Raw genomic sequence first — 16769 nt, forward strand, 5'->3', positions numbered from 1 at the left:
AGAGGGCAGGCAAGTCGCCAACACCCCTCCCCCACACACACACACACACACACACACACACACACACACACACACACACACACACACACACACACACACACACACACACACACACACACACACACACACACACACACACACACACACACACACACACGCAAGTGAACACTAGCACACCCACTCTAAGAACAATACTCCAACAATTTTGGACCCTTATGCATCCATGTTAATACTTAATAGAAGTAGTGAACGCCACAATAAAACTTAAATGTAACTTGTGGATTATGCTATAATGACGCTAACGACGTGTCAAATTTGTTGTCTTCTTCTACTTTATTATACAATACACATTCTTTGACTTCTCCAGTGCATTCAACACCATCCAGCCATCACTACTGAGGGAAGAGCTACAAGCCATGAAGGTAGACACGGCCACCATCTCCTGGATGACTGACTATCTGACTGACAGACCACAGTTTGTCCGACTGAGTAATGTTCTGTCCGAAATGGTGGTTAGTAACACTGAAGCTCCACAGGGGACCGTGCTGTCTTCCTTCCTCTTCACCTTGTACTGACTTTCAGTACAACTCTGGGTCTTGCCACTTGCAGAAGTTTTCTGACGACTCTGCAGTGGTTGGGTGTATTAGGGATGGACGGGAGGAGGAGCACAGAAAACTGGTGGATGATTTTGTAGAGTAGTCTGATAGGAATCATCTCATTCTGAATGTGGCCAAGACCAGAGAGATGGTCGTCGATTTCAGAAAGCAGAGGACAGTTTTACTGCCCCTGTGCATTCTGGGTGAGGATGTTCAGCTGGTGGAGGATAATAAATACCTTGGAGTCCACATTGACAGCACACTGAACTGGAAGACCAACACTGAGGCTGTACGCAGGAAGGGGAAGAGTAGACTATTTTTCGTGAGGAAGCTGAGATCTTTCAATCTGTGCAGCAAGATGTTGGAAATTTTCCGTCAGTCTGTTGTAGCCAGTACACTGTTGCTACTACGCTGTTGTCTGGTGGAAGAGCAGCGTCAGAGCCAGGGACACCAGCAGACTTAATAAACTTATTAAGAAGGCTGGCTCTGTAATGGGCAGCACACCTGATGCTTTTGGACTGTGATGGAGAAGAGGTCTCGCTACAGGAGATCCTTCCTGCCCGCTGCTATGACCCTTGACTCCTCACCACTGTCTGATAGAGAACACTATAGTCATAGTCATACATAGTCTTTGTTTAGGTCACATGCACTCTTTCTGCCCTTTAATCAATATTTTGCATTTTTGCTTCTTAATTCTATTCTATTTATTATCATTATTATTATTATTATTATTATGACTGTGTTTTTATTTATTTACTACTTTCTTTTATTCTAGGGTGTTTTACTGTTATGCTGCTGTGACAGAACAATTTCCCAGTTTGGGATCAATAAAGTCCATCTATCTATCTATCTATGTATCTATCTATCTGTATATAACTTATAGCTTCATGGAGAGGAGCTTTAAGAGCTTTAATACTTGTTCATGGATCCATGCATAGACGAGAAGAACAATGTCTGAGTTCAGACATAATTTTCCTGAAATCCTACATTTGTATGTCACATTAAACAAGAGTTATTTGTCATCCAATACACGCCCGTAGGGGGTGCTGTTGTGTCCACCAGATTCAGTTGGACACTCTTGTCTTTCATTATTTTTTTCTAAGATCTTGTTGTAAATATTCCTCCGTGTGTGTGTGTGTGTGTGCCTGTGTTCTGACCGTCCAGGGAGAGCCAGTCCAGCTGGGAGCTGGGCAGTGAGCTGGCGTTCCTGGCTCGGTACTCGAACAGAACCGAAGAAGAAACAGATCCTCCGGACTCCAGAACCTGCAGACACACCAGCCCGGCCTCGTGTGCTGAGGAGAACAGAGACATAGACAATAACTCTCTAGAACAACAACTACTTATCAATAGAGTAATGAAAATGGCGTGGATCACAGCCTGAACAATACAGCAGTGGGGAGATATCATCAGTCCACATCAGCGTATCACACAATCACAGGCTGCATTTTTGTGTATTGATATTTCTATCAATTGTTATGTTGTATTATAATGTTATTTTTATTGTACGTGTGTGTGTGTGAGTGTGTACCTGGGCAGTAGCAGCGCAGCACTCCAGGCTGGATCAGGGATGCTGGGACCGCACTCTGATCAAACACACATGAGTATCGACCCAAAACCTCACTCCACGGACCTGTGATCAATACCTTCACCCCACCCTGAGAGAGCGAGTGAGTTAGAGAAAGAGAGAGCGAGAGCGAGAGCGAGAGCGAGCGAGAGAGAGAGACGGGGACAGACAGAGTGACACACTGAGCTCTGAGGCCCTCTTGTGGACGAGCAGCAAATAACTGATGGGAGTGATTAAGTTACTGGTGTTAGTCAAACATTACCTCTGCTTTATTAATAATTGACTCAGAGCTGGTAATTAATAATTAAATTAATCAGGGTACATGACAGATTAAACACCCAAGGAGAGGTCAGCGATTTCTAATTACCTTAGGTTGGTTATTGATTTCTCACCTCAGGGTAGGACCACTCTGGGGAGAAGTCGGTGATGGAGGCAAAGCGTGAGGAGGACGATGGCAGGGGGTGAGGGAAAGGGAGGAATGAGGAGGACGGGGAGGGCTGTGGAGGAACCACATAGCGAACGCCTGCAGGAAACACAGCCGGGTTCTGCCCAACGATGGCAGCAGCAGAGTGAGCTGTGACGGAATTGGCCTCCTCGCTGATGAGGTCAGAAATAAGGTCAGGGAACTGGCTGTCGAAGGAGATGTCAAGCTCCTCCCCTCCCTGCTCACAAGGGTCTGCCTCTGCCTCCACGTGCGTGTCCATGTTTGTGTCTTCTAAGTCATAGCTCCGCCTCCTCTCCTCCTTCACCTGGACTGCTGAGATAGTGGCGTGAGAGGAGTTAGCATTAGCCAGAGAGATGCCAGCTGGGCAGATGGTTCCAGTGCTGACCAGGCAAACAGACGAAGAGTTAGCTTTAGTATGAGCAAACGAGGATGGCTGGTTCAATTTCTGCTGCAGTACCAGTGACTCATTGGTTAACTGAAAAGGGGGTGGAGCTTCAGGTACAGCAAGGCAATTGGAGGGCTGTCCCGTCACCAACAGCTGCTGTCCGTCAGGCAGTTGCCGAGACTGATTGGGCGACTGGCGCTGGCTGGGAGGGCCTGGCGGGTTTTGGCAAACCATGAGCATCGAAGTGGTGCTACTTCCTGGCTGTTGCCGTGGTGATGAGTCAGAGGAGAGGCATCGTGGCTAAATTACAGTGTGAAGGGAGTAGTGTTACTTATCAGCTAGAATCAACACAAAAGATTCATTAAATCAATGCTCGACACAATTCTTAGCTTCACAGATTCAAAAGATTCGCAAGCTAGCTACTACAGAACAGTGAAGCTAAGGGGACAGGAAAAGACAATGTCTGCTGGTTACTGCAGAGGTGATTGGACACCTACAAATGATCAGTAGGTGGTTGCTAAGGTTTTCCTGGCGTCTGCTCTGGTGTATGGCGCTGTTGTTTTGCTTGCTGATGGCTGCTTCCAAGGTTGTTGTTTGGGAATCAATGGCACCAAGTGGTTGTTAAGGTATGTAGGCAAGTTAGTACGGTTATTCTAGGTCATTCTTAGGGTACAATGTGGTTACTGTATCGATCTGTATCAGTCTCAGAGGCAGTACTTATAAAACGAGTAGTAACAGACATTTTTACCTGTAGGTGAGCCAACTTGATGGGGGGGGCACTGCCTTCTTCATCTTCTCTCATGTCTTCCTTCTGCCGTTCCTCTCTCCTTACCTCTCCCTCCTCCTCCCTGGCCCCCTCAGGCTCCCCCAGCTCCAGGCAGAGGGGGAGGAGGGGTGGGGCCACCGAGGAGGTTGGAGAGAGTACCATGGAGAGGGAGGGGGGAAAGGAAGAGGAGGGTGGGGAAGAGGAAGACGAGCAGAGGGGAAGAGTAGAGTCTCTCCTCTCACCCTCGGAAGGGGAAGAAGAGGAGAGTGAGGAGAGCGAGGAAGGAGGAGACACAGAGGATGGAGGTGTAGATATAGGAGAGAGGGAAAGGGTGAGCGAGGGGGGAGAAAGTGGGGAGGAGGAGCAGAGAAGTGGGGAAGGAGTGGAAGAGGAGGAGGAAGGGGGCGGGCCGCCATAAGTCTGGCCCTGCTTTGGGGAGTTAAGGAAGGAGTCAGGATCAAACGCAGGGGGAGCGGAGGGTGGAAGTGGGGGTGGAGAGGAAGAGAAGGGGGGAGAGGGAGGGGCAAGGGTTGTGGCAGACAATGGAGGGGGTCGCAAGCTTGTGGTTGTGGACGTAGAGTGGGAAGAAGAGGATGAGGATGGGGTGAGGATCAGGCCTCCTATGACAGGGGAGGGGAGGAGGGTGAGGGAGAGGGTGGCCACCCCAGGTGCCTGGGCAGGAGAGGAGAGGGATGGGGGCGCCGGCGACGAGGACGAGGACGAGGAGGAAAGAGGGGAAGGGGGAGAGGGCTTGCCAATAGGAGGAGCAAGTGGAGGGGAGAGCAGCAACTGGCCAGAGTGGGTGAGTGACAGGCTCCTCCTTGGACCTGCCTCCTCCCCACCGGGCCCTCCAGCTCCTGCTACTCTCCCTGCGATTGCCGTGGTCGTGGTCGTGGCCATTACGATCACTGCATTCTGGGGCAAGGCCACTGTCGTCATGTTTCCACACTGGTCGCCATAGAAGCTGTTGCTGTGGTTGCCCAAGCCAATGGTGGCCTGTTGGGGCTGGGGGGGGGAGGATGCGGAGCTACAAGAAGGAGCGGGGCGGTGTTAATGCAGCACGTTATTTAGAGATGGTGTTAGTTGCAGAGAAGGTGACTTACGTGGAGGAGGGGCAGGGAGAGGAGGCGGGGCTGCTCTGAGCCTGCAGGTGGGGGACTTTGGCTTCTCCTCCTCCTCCACCACCCATCTCAGAGGAGAGCGGCGAGGGTGAGGGTCTGCAGGAGGTGGGCGGCAGTTTGGGGGAAATGATGCGATGCTTGGTACTGTTACAGCGATGGGGAATGTTCACTCCTGAAGATACTGCAGACATACGAGATCATTGCAGGAGGAACCTCACTCACTAACCATCTAAACAGTAAACTTTGATTATACTGCCATTGAGGTGATAAATAGTTTTTCAGTTGTTGTATCTACCCATAATGCTAAATGTAAACAACAAACAAGGTTGAACGTGAAAAGCTTGTGTGTGTGAGTGTTGTAATTACATATCACAATAAAAACAAAAAGTAACAGTGAAGATACATCTTAGTCCAACAGCTGCTCATGTTATCATCAAAATGTAGGATGTGGAACATTGTTGAGTTCCAAGCTGTCTGGAACAGACTGTTACCATAGTAACAAACCTACAACTAGATCAGTTTATCAAGACATGTAAACGTCGCCATATTGAGTGCATGTATTCTCTGTGTGTGTGTGTGTGTGTGTGTGTGTGTGTGTGTGTGTGTGTGTGTGTGTGTGTGTGTGTGTGTGTGTGTGTGTGTGTGTGTGTGTTACCGTGGGCAGTGTTACAGAGGCAGGTGTGTGTGCGCGGCTGTGGTTTGGTTCTCTGGCGGTCCAGAATGTGTTGCACCAATTCCTCAATACTGAAATCACCTGAAGCCACCGAACACTTCATACTGTGGACTGAGAGAGAGAGACAGGAAGAACAAGAGACAGACAGAGACATGGACAGAAAGAGAGCGAGAGATAAAAAGAGCAGTACAAGAGTGTTTTTAAGCATGTGTGTGTGTGTGTGTGTGTGTGTGTGTGTGTGTGTGTGTGTGTGTGTGTGTGTGTGTGTGTGTGTGTGTGTGTGTGTGTGCATTTCTTACACATGGGCTTCAGCTGGTTCAGGAGCTCATCTCGGCTCCACCTCATGCTGTCATGGCGGTCGGTCAACGCACACAGCAGTGGACTGCATTTCCCAGAATCCTCAAGGGACGGCACGTTCAGGTAGTGGACCAGCACAATGTCTGGGTTCTGGCCAGGAAAAACAAACAAGTGCATTTTCATTTCATTTGAGCCGCACCTGTTCTTCTACAGTGTGTGTGTGTGTGTGTGTGTGTGTGTGTGTGTGTGTGTGTGTGTGTGTGTGTGTGTGTGTGTGTGTGTGTCACCTCACCTGCAGCAGCCAGTAGCACCTTCTGTGGAATGTTGGCACAATGGAGGAATGGACGTAGCAACCATAAAGGCACTGGAACCAGGGGCAGTGTTACCATGGATACAGAGCAAAACTTAAAATTAGTACACGAAGTGTCCTACAGACAAATACAGTAATTAATTATTTACATAATAATTACACATACACAATAACGTTTCTTCAGAAAGTGTGCATTAAAACAACAACAAAATAACAAAGTATCTTTAATCCTGATGCTATTAGCATTGTCAGTAGTGCAACCACTATACATGTATGAATGCAGTGTTGTCATAGTGACCAGAAGCTGTGCTGACCTCCATGCCCTGGACCTTCAGCTTCATGTGGTCCTCTCTTGTAGTTTTTCCATCCTTCCGCTTTTTCCAGCAGTAGCCATCCTTCCTGTACTTGACTTTCTTCCTGTTGTAAAGGATGATGGTGCCATTTTTAGGCCTAGGTGGAGGAGTGAGGGAGGGAGAGGGAGAGAGAGGGAAGGGGAGGGAGGGAGAGAGAGAGAGAGAGAGAGAGTAAGGGAGTATCTGTTAACCCTTGACACTCTTTCATGTATACATGAAAACTTAAGCAAGTCAAAAAACCTTGCTGACGCCACAATAAGAGACAGACAGGCGGAGACGGTGTGTGCAGATGTGATTACCTTGTTTTCAGGGTGCATGACAGCCAATCATCATGCCTGTCAAACGATATCAAGTAGGAAGCAATCTCCTGCAGGTAGATGAAAACATTGCAGAGTAGGTTAATTCGATGACAGTGACCAGAAATTGCAGAGTATATCCTTTCATTACTGCTCATAGATAAATCCAATCTACAACACACACACCTCGTTTGTGTTCCATCGCAGTCTTTCGTTAGGCAGACTAGATGAGCGAGGGAGACACTCCAACAGTTTGTTAGGAAGAAAAATCTTCCTCTGTCCTTTATTTTCTAGAGAGAGAGAGAGAGAGAGAGAGAGAGAGAGAGAGAGAGAGAGAGAGAGAGAGAGAGAGCGAGAGAGAGCGAGAGAGAGAGAGAGAGAGAGAGCGAGAGAGAGCGAGAGAGAGCGAGAGAGAGAGAGAGAGAGAGAAGAAGGCCAGAGAGTGAGCCGGAGCGAAGGCTCATTCTCTGCCTGTCTCTTTTAGCACAACTTTAACTCTGCAAGGGTCTGTGACAGTCCCAGTCAAAATTCAGTATCTGGTTTTGGTGCTGCTGGATTCTAGAGAGTGGCACTAGAGGAACCATTATAGGTGTTGTTAATTTCATTATATAAATATATATCAAGAATAACGTGTCGTTGTCAAATTTGTACGGACTTAATCCTCAATTTATGGTTAAGTTTAAAATTGAGTTATTAAGACTCAACTCGAATGTGAACTACCAAATTGTTGGGCGGTCAAGTTATTTGTAAAACTAGCATCTCTGATATGTGCGTTGTTTCCCCTGACAACAACTGTGTGTGTCTGCAGTGTAGACATGGGTAAGAAACCAGACCTCATCATAAATTGATGACAATACATAACTAACACCACAAATCAATCAGCTTGTAACTAGACAAGAGAAAAACCAAGACCAGATAGTTTCCATTGCAACTGTGACACACCTGTCTATATGTACTGAGCATGAACTACTTAACCAATGTTGATTTAACAACCAGAGGTACAACACAGAGACAGTCAGGCAGGCAGACGGAAGGTTAAAAGGCACTGACCTGTCTCCGTGGAAACCATCTCCTTGTTGCTCATGGCGACAAGTCCCAGGCAGGAAGAGGTTCACACCATGAACAGCCACCCACACTGTCCTGCTACATACACACAAACACAGTCACTGGTGATCTATAGGAAATTAGGACAGCAACATGACACCACTCTCTCCCTCACCTGAAATTCAAGCAAATAGGCTAGCGCGCACACACACACAGAGAAGTACGCGCGCACACAGACACATGCACAGCCCTACAGTGGCTCCCTGTTGCTTAGTAACCACAAGGACGTGCTCATACTTTATACATAGATACAGCGAGTACATGTTCATAATTGATGCTGTGTGTATGTCAGTGTGCGCAGTTACATAAACATTTAATTTAACTAAGAACCAATTGTTAGTTGTTTGTATGTTTTGCATGGTTATGAGTATTTATTCGTGGACAAGTTACACACATCTAACTTGCGCACCAACACTGAATAAGAAAACCGCTAATAATCATGTAGTATTAACAAATGTTTACAACTGGTTGTCTCGCATAAACGAAAACACAGAATTCCTGGGAGCCGAGCTGGAACCGGGTACTTGCCTGTGAGCCAAGCTCGCCTCCCGGAACGCCTTTCTCGGCTGCAGCAACTTAGCTACCCCCGGTTCGCTAAGTTAACTAACGTTAGACCGCGTCTGGTCTTAGCATCTTCATATCTGAACGCAACCTGGCCAGGTCATCACGAACCTTTCACTACGCTGCTATTGCACAGAAAGACAACATTTAAAAATCGTGTTCATTCGCACAGCAATTAACAGACATGTCAGGCAGTTTATCTGCTTCGCTTAGCCATTAGCCACGGCAGCTAAGCTAACTGTAGCGCATTACATTTATATCAGTTGTGATTTTAAAGCAAGGAAACGGAAGCGCGAGGCCATATGTCAGGTTACAGTGCATATGCGCGTGTCGGTTCACCAGTCACACCGGCAGAATCTTTGATTTGCGTAAAAATCAGTCTGATGACAGCAAGAACCGACGGCAGTCAGAGAGCTACAGCAGTGGCTCTCAGGTCCTTTACCTTCCGCCTTCAGCCCAGCCGCCATCTTCCTTTTCAGTGACGTCAATGCGTACATACAATCGGGGAAGAGTGTGTGTGTGTGTGTGTGTGTGTGTGTGTGTGTGTGTGTGTGTGTGTGTGTGTGTGTGTGCGTGCGTGCGTGTGTGTTGTGTTGTGTTGTGTTGTGTTGTGTTGTGTGTGTGTGTGTGTGTGTGTGTGTGTGTGTGTGTGTGTGTGTGTGCGTGCGTGTGCGTTTACTTTGACACTTCCTTTAATGGCATTATTGAAACATAGCATGGTTCAATCTTCAGTATTTGTTGAATTTGTCTTTGCAAGTCTTTTGGTTGGGTTTACATTTTTCAGATTTGGAGATGCATTTAAGAGATATTTTGTTTCTTATAAGGGAACTATGGCCACTTTTTACTGCATCCATTGGTTATAGAGGATTTCACATCCATGAAGAGCAAATGGTCCATGGAGGAACAAACATTGCAGAACTTGAACATGAAATACATGTATACAGAAATAAGTGTCTTATTTTATCCCAGGAACTTCTCCATGAGTCACACTCTGCACTTCGTGAACTGGACTCTTGACTTAGCTGATTTGCACGCTCTCTCTATGCACTTAATCATTACATTAGAATAAGGTCACAAACACACTTTCATTGCTCCATCCTACCTCTTTTAAAACTTGCTACTCAGCTCACAGGGAACAGCATCATGACATCACCAATCATACACTGAGCAAAATGTTATTGTTTTGCTATACATCAATGAATGTTACAAGAAGGTTTGTGTTGCGAGCAGCAGGAAGCACAGAGATGTTTAGACAAAAATATCTGAGGTTTATTTTGTATAAAATCAGAAAATGACAAGGTGGAAAATTGAACAGACAGTGAATGCATCACAGAAACATGATTTTAAAAATTCATGTTTATTAAAATTAAGTTTCCTGAAAGTGACAGAGCTCCCTCTGCTGACAGACACAGGAAACACAAGCTTACATTTTAAAATCAGTGTGAGGATCACGCAAAAAATTCTGGGACTTTATTGATTTAACCACAACATCAACAAAGAGTGAGCCAATTTAACAAAACTTCACAACGAAAAGTTCCACTCTTTGTGCTCATTTCACATTGATAAGAATAATGACCTCCTCAAGACCACCCAGAACCAAGTCACAACCCTCCCCCTCGTACAACCGCTAAGAGTCTCCTCAAAAGCGCTTAAAGGTTCCATTTAAAAGATTCTATTTTTAATTTTACTAGTCCAGGATTTTAATTAGGCAACTCAGCTGCAAGTTAAAATCTAGTTTGATGCTTCCCAAACCTGATCTTAGTTTAAATTAAGACTTGTTCAATAAGACCTTCAAGGCTTCAAGTGAAGGTTCTCAATAATGGAAAAATAACTACTCTGCCATGGTCCTTTAAATTCAAAGGACATTCAAGTTGGCAGACAGGTGTGGAGAATGAGGAAAATGTGACGAAATGCTGCTGGACGAACCCTTTCAGGTGGAGGGGAGCTGAGAGAGATCTCAGTTTAAAAAGAGGAGAACCTTCATGTAACAAAAACTGTTTTATGAAAACACCAACAACCAATGTATCAATAACATCCAAGAGGAGGCAATGACCAATACCTGATATTATTACAGCAAAAAATGAAATGGAGAGAGAGGGGGTTGGGTCACAGTCAGACGTAAAATGAGCTCAGATTGAACCAGGAAACGCCATATGAAGGCGTGTGTTTGTGTTTGTGTGTATATGTGTGAGCGTAGGTGTGATTTCAAGTCGGGTAAACAAGGAGTTGTCTTTGTATCTGTGCTTCAATGTCTGTGTGTGTGTGTGTAATGTCATGTCTTTATACGAGTGTGTGTGTGTGACGTCTCCGTCAAATGATGTGATGGGCACGTCTCCTGGGTCAAAAGGTCATCACATGCCCTGCCTGATGCTCTGGATGATCTGGAAGATGGCTGACACACAAACACAAACACTTTTAACATCTCATCTTTAGTGTGATAATTAAAAACAAAAAAGCACCTCGGTGCATTCTGAATGTTGCAGAAGGCCTTCGGTCACTCACCTGATCCACAGACAACAAAGACGAAGAGCGCGAGGAGCCACGGGCCCACCGGAGACTTGTCATCGTTAACAGGCCGCTGAAATACACAATCACTTGTTTATTCACCATCAACCCATCTCTTCCCTCCTCACCAGCACACACATCTACCCTTCGTCATGTATTGTGCTGTGCCGAGACCCGTCCACATTGGATTGAGGTCAATCAGAGCTCCGCCCACTGTCTGAGCTTTTCTTATATCATATAAATGTGTTACAATGTCCTGTTTCCTTGAACATGTGAAAACAGCAGTGAATCAAAGCATCATACAGATCACAAAGGGCTGGAGACGATGTTCTCCAACATGTTCTCAAGAGTAGTGTGTGCTTGAACTGTGACATCATTCATGGTGTCATTGACAACTGTCATTTCATTCCTGACTCCCTCTACCATAATTTGGAAATGCAAATAACAAAATAAAATGTAATGGAACCCTAAACTATGTTTGTGGTTAATGGTGCTTGTTGTATTGACACACACGGTACACACAATGGCATAAAAACATATTAGATTGATAGCTCAAGAAAAAAATTAAATTAGGTCTAAATAGTTGTAACACAGCAATATAAACGGTGTTAAAAGTATAATTTATTATCTAATTCAGTAATTTTAATTAACAAAAGTTACAAAGATGTAATATCACGATTGAAATACACTTTGAGATGTTACATGAACAAAGTTGTAACACTAACTTAAAATAGAATCATAGAAGTGGGGCCCTAATGTATCAAATGAAGATTTTAAACCGGCTTTGAAAATATTACATCCATTTATCATCAATTAGGTTCCCGATACACTGTTAGCTTAGTAGCATCTTTATTCCAAATTCAGCTGCACAGAAGGGGCCAGTTCTCTCACGCTAATGCTAAGTGTGCAAACAAGTTACGAGCGAGCGGCTTCTTGCATTTATTCACATATTTTAAGAAGTCTAAATCGTCACAATCTTGTTTATTAAATGATTACATTCCCACAGGGCAGCGTGCAGATACCGCTTTCAACGTTAGCTGTTAGCAGTTAGCCTGCTTCTCATTACCGATGTTTTCTGGACGTGTCCCCGCTGTGTAATGGTCTTGCTGTGCCGCTCGTTCGCCACTTTCATTCGCTGCACCGCCGACATGTTTCGGGTTTAAACGCCGGTCCGCACCGGAAAAACGGAGAGCCGGTACCACCGGAAAGGGGTGAGGAGAAGAAGCGTCGGTCTGTGTAGAAACAGATCAGCAGGAGGTGAAGCTCTGTGCGGATTATTTCCGCAGCGTCCGTATGGAAGCTAACGGTGAACAGCTCATTGAAGTCTCCACCCTCATCACGTGACAGAGGACCGTCTGACACCAAGGCTCCCAGTGGCCCTATAGTGGTCAGACACAATTCACACTTTCTTAAAAATCGAAATATCAATCTTTGTGAAGTTAACGGGAACCTCACAAAACCCCATATCAGGAAGTAGATGTCCAAAATGAGTCTGAATGTTGTGACCAGAACATTTCATTTGAGGGGGCGGCAGTAGCTCAGTCGTTGGGGATTTGGCTTGGGAACCGGAGGGTCGCCGGTTCGAGTCCCGTATGGACCAAGTAAGTGGACTGGTAGCTGTTGAGTTGCCAGTTTGCCTCCAGGGCACTGCCGAGGTGCCCCTGAGCAAGGCACAAACTCCCAAAATGCTCCAGGGCGCCGAATAATGGCTGCCCTACAGTAATTGGAAGTCGCTTTGGATAAAAGTGTCTGCTAAATGACCGTAATGTAATGTAATTTGAACTTTAAGTGATAAATGTGTATATTTCATTAAAATGACAAAATACAGCGCAACTCCAGTTTCTCTTTTCTTTACTACAGTCATTACGCAAATTCACATTTAGTACATGGTCGTCTATCTCTCTCTCACACACACACGTCTTTCTGTTTAGCACATGGTGATCTGTTTCACTCACACACACAAACACAAAACACATCATGTTTTGCACATGGTCGTCTGTCTCACACACGCCTTCATGTTTAGCACATGGTCGTCTGTCTCTCACACACGTTCACACACACACCTTCATGTTAAGCACATGGTTGTCTATTTCTCTCACACACACAAACACAAAAATCATCATGTTTGGCACATGGTCGTCTCACACAAGAACACTTTTTCTAGGGGTCAGATCAAAATGGATTGAAATAAAGATCAACTTTCAAATTTGACAGCCAGAGGCGCAGTCAAGCTCTACCATGGTGGTCACTATGGTAACACGTGGCAGGCAAATATACTAAGGCACCAGAGGCCCTACAATCATTACTGTGATCTCTCTCACACACACATACATATACACACTCACACACAAACAATGTGTGTGTCTAGCAGCCAAGTCCACTGGCAGAACCGATGCGATCCATTTTCATCCCAAAACATCCTCTTCCTCCCACCATCGACTTCCTGTTCCGCCTCTTCATCTTTGTGTTTCGCTGCAGCAAATCCAGGAAGAAGTGTGGGACTGCTGCCTGCCTGTCATGCAATCTCCTTACAGCTCCCTGTTTCACAGCCAATCCCCAGGGAGGAGACAAGGGGGAGAGAGCGGGGCCTCCAGCAGAACCCTCTGGGATGTCATTTGGGGTGGGAGGGGCCAAGATGAGAGAAGAGAGGTGGGAGCCAAACAGAGACTGTAAAACCTGAATACAGAGGGAAGAGGACAAAGTTAAAGCTGAGGGGGACTGATAATGACAACAATGAAAAAATAAAGGAAAAATGTATAGTAATGTCAAAGATGAGGATGGAGATGACGGTGACAACGAAGATGCCAATTAAGCTACAGACCTTTGCCTCATTTCGATGAGGTGATGGTCTAGTCTCCACGGCAACAGTGAAGAAGAGGAGGACAAGAGGGACCAAACAGGAGGTAGAAGAAGCAGCCATCTTTATTTAGAACACAAAAAGAGAAGTGTAAAACCAGACTCTACTGGAGTTACACCAGACTCTACTCGAGTTATATCAGTCAACTACAGTTACATCAGACTTTACTAGAGTTAAATCAGACTCTACTAGAGTTAAATCAGACTTTACTAGAGTTAAACCAGACTCATCTAAAGTTAAACCAGACTCATCTAGAGTTAAACCAGACTCAACTGGAGTTAAACTAGACTCCACTAGAGTTACACCAGACTCTACTCCTTGTGACCCTGAGGCAAACATCTGATCTGGGACTTCAGAACAGGTTAAAGTCGCTGACAGTCTAACAAACCAGGGCCCTGTGATAGAATGTGGACCCTGGATCACTATGTGTGGGAAAATGCACCACATTAGTTGGATTTATGGGGCCTATTAAGCCGAGATGAGACTGTAAAACTGACACAGAGCCGTTAGGGACCACAGGACGTTGTTGTGTTTCACTTGATTTCTGCCTCTTAAAAACAAAAAGCATAGTAATGTTATCATCATCTTCACACCAAGAAGAGACAGATGTAAAGTACCGTCTGCTTTTTATTGGAAAATCAAGTGTGTCAGACAGGAAGCTGCCGTAAACCTTATATTCAATATTTCAAAACTGTGAGTATTAATATTACTACTAGTACTACTACTAGTAATTCACTAGGATCAGAGTCAAATAATAAACATATTGATAAATATAATAAACAATAAAAAAGGAATAATCAAAACTCACAGGAAGTCACAGCTGAAGTCAAATAATCCAAATCAAAATGAAAACACAGGAGAATCTGCAGCTCGATCGATGATTTAATTAAAAACGTTTCTCTCCAATAAAAACGATTTATTGGTCTCTTTTTGTTTTAAGGTGTGAAGAAAGTAAACCTTCTGTCTGCCTGCCTGTCTGTCTCTGTCCTGTCTCACTGCCAGGATGGGTCTATGCTCTATGTGCAGACAGGACACATGGGTTTATATACGCCTTGATTCTATGATGTCACACATTCTTGCTGCTGTTACCCCCGGCGATGGAACTGCCACACACACATAAGCGCGCGTGCACACACAATCACACGCACAGACACACACACACACACACAGAAGCAGGTAGAACAAATTAAAAACTGAGCTTAAATACGCACCTTAAATTTAAACTCCATTCCTCTGTAATGAGGCTGCAGGTGAGACAGGCAGGCTTGGGTTTCGATGGAAATGGCTTGACTTAATCAATCAGCAATCTATCAATCAATAAGAGGCTCAATGGTGTCTAGCTATATCAGAACATTGTTGGCGGCATGTTGAAGGACCTCAGAGGGCTCTATTTTGAAAGTTTTAGCGTTTTGTGAGTTTGTCTCCAAGCCACCCACTTCCTGTCCCTGTCCTTGTCCACATCAGAGGTCAGGAGGTCGCAAACGAAACAGTGTGAAAAAAAAGACCTTTGTCCAGGCAATCAAACCTGTTTCTCTGCCTTTCTGTCTGTCCCACAGCCTGCTTGCCTGCCTGTCTCTCCTTCTGTCTGTCTCTTGGCCTAGCTGTCTCTCCATATATCTCTCTGCCTGTATGTTTGTCCATCTGCCTAGCTGTCTCCCACTCTAACTGTACTTTCTCTTCCTTCGTGTCTTTTCCCCCTGTTGATCTGTCTATCTGTCTATTTGCCAGTCTGTCTTCCTATCTCACTGTCTATAATGAAAATGATAATAATTTACTTAACTATTAAAAGCTGCAAACTAGGTTAACTACCTCACACACACACACACACACACACACACACACACACACACACACACACACACACACACACACACACACTCCCTCTCTCTTGCTTTCTCTGTGGTGTCGGACCCTCATGACCTCTGACATCGGTCAGCCCGCCCCCTCGTAAAGTGTTGCCGCAGAGACAGGCTGCTCGCCAGGAACTATTTCCTGTGGATGGGGCTGGGCCTGAGCAGTTCACATCGTGGTAAGGAAAGGTGAGTGTGTGTGTGTGTTTAATGACCCCCCATCGCCTTTGTCCAAGTAAGACAAAACCACGCCCCCTATTCAGCAGGAGGCCCCTGACGTCAGTGGCCAAACACATAAAAACACAAACACACACACACACACATACACACCACACACACACACACACTAAGAAGCTGTGTTGTGATCAGTGTCGTCTTTCTCTCTAATCTACGGTGATTGATGAGTTATTCTTGCGGTTTGTGTGTTGTATGACGCACACAACATTCCTGCCACCCCACAATATATACATAACACATTGCATATAACACACACACCCCCACTTCCTGTCTGTGAAAGTGCATTTCAATTTCTCAATTTTTGGTCCGCACACACATCAAACAGCTTTGATCTAGCATTAACGTTGCCAAGTGGTCAAAAGTGTGCAGTTGAAACAGGTGTGATTTGAACACAGTGAAAAGATGAAATGGCAATTATAGATAATAAGAAATGCTAAATGCTAATGCAAGCTAAAATTAATTTATAATTAATAAAACACAATCTGCCATCTGCTACTTAAGGCTTACAGTACAGTAACAGACTATGCAAAGTAAGGCTAACACAGGCTAACATGCAAACACTCTTAAGCTATGCTTGAGTAAAGTATCTCACCAAAATTACTTAAATATAAAGCTGAAAGTACTGCTGTTATTTATTTGTACATTGTTGCTAACTGCTAACTGTAGACATATTAGCATGCTAAAACTAGTATTAACCACAGCTGAGCCTGATGAGCCGAATCTGGCATACAGTGGATTAACCCTTGACCTTTCCTTTGTTGCCAGGGTCAAGACAAACTTAAACTTAATTTTTTTCAGTCAGTGGAACATGTGTTTATTGGTAACATTTGTAGAGATGTAATACCTCTG

The 16769-nt window shown here is 45.1% G+C and overlaps 2 protein-coding genes across 5 annotated transcripts; both read right to left on the bottom strand.

The window, feature by feature from the left end:
* Positions 1 to 226: 226 nt before the first annotated feature.
* On the bottom strand, positions 227 to 8973 carry LOC143010752 (calmodulin-binding transcription activator 1-like). 4 transcript variants are annotated; one of them, XM_076163276.1, is made up of 13 exons: positions 8914 to 8973; positions 7857 to 7946; positions 6993 to 7096; positions 6810 to 6877; positions 6472 to 6607; positions 6140 to 6211; positions 5850 to 5997; positions 5533 to 5661; positions 4860 to 5058; positions 3739 to 4783; positions 2553 to 3290; positions 2125 to 2251; positions 227 to 1888 (listed from the first exon to the last, which is right to left on the bottom strand). In XM_076163276.1, the coding sequence occupies exons 2-13, from the start codon at positions 7888 to 7890 to the stop codon at positions 1695 to 1697; spliced, it is 2994 nt and encodes a 997-aa protein (XP_076019391.1). In that variant the 5' UTR covers positions 7891 to 7946; positions 8914 to 8973; the 3' UTR covers positions 227 to 1694. The 4 variants fall into 4 exon arrangements, with proteins under 4 accessions (XP_076019391.1, XP_076019390.1, XP_076019392.1 ...); XM_076163275.1 differs by having other exon boundaries at positions 7857 to 7949; positions 8914 to 8960; XM_076163277.1 differs by lacking the exon at positions 8914 to 8973 and adding an exon at positions 8820 to 8907 and having other exon boundaries at positions 7857 to 7949.
* Positions 8974 to 9727: 754 nt separating this feature from the next.
* On the bottom strand, positions 9728 to 12296 carry LOC143010761 (stress-associated endoplasmic reticulum protein 1). Its single transcript, XM_076163295.1, has 3 exons — positions 12043 to 12296; positions 10974 to 11049; positions 9728 to 10863 (listed from the first exon to the last, which is right to left on the bottom strand). Exons 1-3 carry the CDS (start codon positions 12124 to 12126, stop codon positions 10823 to 10825), a joined length of 201 nt encoding a protein of 66 aa, XP_076019410.1. The 5' UTR covers positions 12127 to 12296; the 3' UTR covers positions 9728 to 10822.
* Between the last annotated feature and the right edge of the window lie 4473 nt (positions 12297 to 16769).

Source organism: Genypterus blacodes, unplaced genomic scaffold, assembly GCF_046128005.1.
Source record: "Genypterus blacodes isolate CSIRO-AG114 ecotype Tasmania unplaced genomic scaffold, CSIRO-AGI_Gbla_v1 ptg000129l_1, whole genome shotgun sequence".
Taxonomy (NCBI): domain Eukaryota; kingdom Metazoa; phylum Chordata; class Actinopteri; order Ophidiiformes; family Ophidiidae; genus Genypterus; species Genypterus blacodes.